The sequence below is a fragment of the Zeus faber genome (genome assembly GCF_960531495.2).
Source record: "Zeus faber genome assembly, chromosome: 21".
In the NCBI taxonomy this organism is placed as follows: Eukaryota; Metazoa; Chordata; class Actinopteri; order Zeiformes; family Zeidae; genus Zeus; species Zeus faber.
Window position 1 is genome coordinate 2,193,717 of NC_137208.1, and position 4,230 is coordinate 2,197,946.

Sequence of the window (4,230 nt, forward strand, 5' to 3'; positions counted from 1 at the left end):
AGTATGTACTGTACGTGTATCTCTCTCTAGATGTTCTTCTGGAGTTGTAATGATGACCTTGGAGGATGTTGACCTTGCTGCCGTCTGTCTTTTGAACGCGGTAGGAAGGGATACAGGACGGACGCCACGGTCTCGGTGCTGCTGGGCTTCCTGCTCTTCCTCATCCCGGCTCGACGTCCCTTCTCCTCCTGCTGCGCCCGTGGCCCCACAGGTCTCCGCCCGACACGCCCGTCGCCGTCTGCCCGCTTTCCTCCTGTAGTCGCCTCTGGCGGCGGAAGCTTTGACTCTTTGTGTTGTGGTTTGTTGGCTTTGCTTTGATTCCCTTCGCGTGACGACGGTCGTCAAGAGGATCCTCACAAGCGGAATGAAAACCTGTAGAAGGAGCTGGAACCACCTCGAGGACCACGTGACTGAGCAGACGCCTCCACTCGGAGTCAGCTCCGCTCCCACAGTCATTCTCAACATTTGTTCACGACAAACCAATCGTTTGCGAGTCGTGCAACACCAGTTTGTGTAACTGGTGTTTCTCTCTGGTGTAACTCTGGTGTAATTCTCTGGTGTAGCACTGGTATAATCTGGTGTAAATCTGGTGTAAATCTGGTGTAACTCTCTGGTGTAACTCTGGTATAATCCTCTGGTGTAACTGGTGTAACTCTGTAACTCTCTGGTGTAAATATGGTGTAATTCTCTGGTGTTACTATGGTGTAACTCAGGTGTAACCCTCTGGTGTAAATCTGGTGTAACTGGTTTAATTCTCTGGTGTGACTCTGATGTAACTCTCTGGTGTAGATCTGGTGTAACTCTGGTGTAATTCTCTGGTGTAGCTCTGTAACTCTCTGGTGTAACTCTGGTGTAACTCTGGTGTAACTCTCTGTGTCTCTGGTTCCTCCAGACCACGCGTCCTCTGGCTCGGACCCTCTGGCTCCAATGATCACCTGGAAGGACTTCCAGAGGCTGATGCCCTGGGAGATCGTCATCCTGGTGGGAGGGGGCTACGCCCTGGCAGCCGGGTGCAAGGTGTGTGTGTGTGTGTGTGTGTGTGTGTGTGTGTGTGTGTGTGTGTGTGTGTGTGTGGAATATTGGTTGGTCGTTAGCAGCAATAGAGCGGTCAGTTATTTCTGATCTATTATTAATGACCGTTCCCACGGGCAACCACTTCTCCACCTGTTTTCACGACCCTCCGTGTCCCTGACTAAAGTGTCCCCCTCCGTGTCCCTGACTTCACCCTCCAGGTGTCTGGTCTGTCGGTGTGGATCGGCCGACAGCTGGAGCCCATGAGTGGTCTCCCTCCCTGGGCCGTCACGCTGCTCGCCTGCCTCCTGGTGTCGGCCGTCACAGAGTTCGCCTCCAACCCGGCAACACTCACCGTGTTCCTCCCCATCCTGTCTGCCCTGGTACCTATCTGTCTGTCTGTCTGTCTGTCTGTCTGTCTGTCTGTCCTGGTGTCTGCTGCCTTGGTAACTGTCTGTCTGTTTACATTTTGTTGACACCCCCTCCAGTCGGAGACCCTCCAGATCAACCCCCTCCACACTCTCATTCCTTCCACCATGTGTGTGTCGTTTGGGGTGATGCTGCCGGTGGGAAACCCCCCCAACGCCATCGTCTTCAGCTACGGCCACGTGCGCGTCAGCGACATGGTAGGACACGTGCACGCTCACAGAGACGAACCTGCATGCTCATCCATGGACGTGCACGCTCATACATACGTGCGCGCTCACGCACGTGCACGCTCACACACACGTGCACGCTCCTGCAGCTGCCGTGTTGTTGCGTAACGCGGCGCCGCGGGGCCTGTAGCGTAAAGTTCAACGCCGCAGGTTCAGTCCAGCATCTGGAGAAGACTCAGCATCTCAGCAAAACAATAAAAAAACACAAAACTGATCAAATTCATGCTCAAATCATAAGAATATTTTGATATTGTTTTTTAAATTATATTACTATTTAAGAATTGTTTTGAGTAGTAAAAGAGCAATAATTTGAGACAAATTATTCAAGAGAAATAATGATTATTTTTTATTCAAGATTCAAGATTCAAGATTTTTATTTGTCACATACATATACATACTTCCATACATATATTATTAATTTTTCATTATTCTTATTAAATGCATTTTCTATGTAATTTTAATAATAATTATAATAATAATGTGTGTACATTTCCCCGTATGGCTTTTAATGTTAATATGATGATGATGAAGAACATTATCATAACAATATTGTTATTGTGTGATAGTCTTCTAATAATGTAAATCAGTTGCATGTTATGTATCAAAGGTGTTATAAAAGGTTAATATTATTGTTATGATAATAATACTAATAATACTACTCCTACTACTACTAGTACTACTACTACTACTACTAATTATAATAATAATAATAATAATAATAATAATAATAATAATAATAATAATAATTATTATTATTCTTATTATTATTATCATTATTATTATTATTATCATTATCATTAAAAAGCATAAAAATTCACACATTCAGTATCTATAATATCTGCTTATATTTTCAAAATTAAAAGTTAATAAGTGTAATTGAATTCATGTGGGATAAAAGATCAGGGCATTTGGCATAATTCATAATTAATGACTGATTTATTCTTTGCATTGCACCAAAATAAATAATTGTATTAATTCACATCTGCGAGCTGAACCTCAGTGAACCTCCTTCACCGCGCGTTACGCCGACGGTTCCAAATGAAGAATCAAGAGTCGGACAAACTGAACGACTCCTTTTACCGAGCGACTCGTCAGGAACCGGATCCTAAAATGGAGTCGCACCTTCCACCAGTTCCACTCCTCCTGATGTGACTGTAACAGCCTCCTCTCCCTCCCTCCCTCCCTCCCTCCTCTCCCTCCCTCCCTCCTCTCCCTCTTCTCCCTCCCTCTTCTCCCTCCCTCCCTCTTCTCCCTCTTCTCCCTCCCTCCCTCCTCTCCCTCCCTCCCTCCTCTCCCTCCTCTCCCTCCCTCCCTCCCTCCTCTCCCTCTTCTCCCTCCTCTCCCTCTTCTCCCTCCCTCCCTCCCTCCTTTCCCTCTTCTCCCTCCCTCCCTCCCTCCCTCTTCTCCCTCCCTCCCTCCCTCCCTCCCTCCCTCCTCTCCCTCCCTCCCTCCCTCCCTCCCTCCTCTCCCTCCCTCCCTCCCTCCAGGTGAAGGCTGGCTTCGGGGTGAACTTGATCGGCGTGGCGGTGGTCATGCTCGCCATCACCACGTGGGGCGGTCCGCTGTTCAACCTCAGCGAGTTCCCCGTCTGGGCGTCGGCCCGGAACGCCACGCAGAGCTTATAACCGGGGGGTGGGGGTGGGGGGGGCAGCTCACCTGACGGACGGTGTCTCACGAGGATCACGTTGTTTTGGGAGTAAGTCCAAACTCAGTCACGCTGTGCCTACCATCGGTTCATTGGGTTTTTTGAGTCGGTCAAACTGAACCGTTCCCAGTCTGTCCAGTGTCTGTCCAGTGTCTGCCCAGTGTCTGCCCAGTGTCTGTCCAGTGTCTGTCCAGTGTCTGTCCAGTTCCGAAGTTTGGGAAAATCTCACTCATTAGCGTCCCAATGTCGGGTTGGACTTTAAAGTGGGAATCCATTGGGTTTTTTTCCAACAACTTTTTCTCTGAGACGTCACTTCCTGTTCTCCAAACTTTTCCTTCCTCTCATACATTGTTTTGTTTTGGTTTCTTGTCGCTCGAGGTGGTTTTTGGATATTTTTTCCTGTTTCTCAGTCTTCGCCCATATCGACGGTTTACCGGGCCACGCCCATCCACGCCGCCTCAGCAGAGTCACTGCGGCCGCCTTCCTTTCACGTCCCGTTGTGCGTGGCGGACCCCGCCGCCCATCAAATGCAGCCAGCAGTTAGAGCAGCACGTGCAGAACGCAAAAACACACCGATGGATCGCTTCTTATCAAGGTCCAGCTCATGAGATTCCTAAAGGAGGGATTTCTTTTTTTTTCCAAACAAAATAATCTTATGGATTCCCACTTTAACCATTGAATGTCGACGGCTGAATGCCTCCAACTAAACAGCCACAGGGGGCGCTGTGTCCCTTTTACCACACACCACAACAAACGTCCTGTTGGAATCAGGTGTGTGTGTGTGTGTGTGTGTGTGTGTGTGTGTGTGTGTGTGTGTATTTCACTTTGGTTTTTGTCTGATTGTGATCATTTTTAAGGATTTTCAGTTCCACCTCCTGATTAATTCTACGATTGATTATTTGTATTGATTATTCATCA

At 48.1% G+C, this 4,230-nt stretch overlaps 1 protein-coding gene across 1 annotated transcript in view; it reads left to right on the top strand.

Annotated features, from left to right (window-relative positions):
* The window catches only part of slc13a4 (solute carrier family 13 member 4), a gene marked incomplete at both ends in the record, with an annotated part of 28,352 nt that extends 25,060 nt beyond the window's left edge, over window positions 1-3,292 (top strand). The window contains 5 exons of the mRNA XM_080022307.1: window positions 105-211; window positions 893-1,017; window positions 1,233-1,394; window positions 1,500-1,637; window positions 3,155-3,292. Coding sequence (XP_079878433.1) covers window positions 105-211; window positions 893-1,017; window positions 1,233-1,394; window positions 1,500-1,637; window positions 3,155-3,292 — 670 coding nt within the window. The remainder of the gene's footprint in view (window positions 1-104; window positions 212-892; window positions 1,018-1,232; window positions 1,395-1,499; window positions 1,638-3,154) is intronic.
* Window positions 3,293-4,230: the final 938 nt, after the last annotated feature.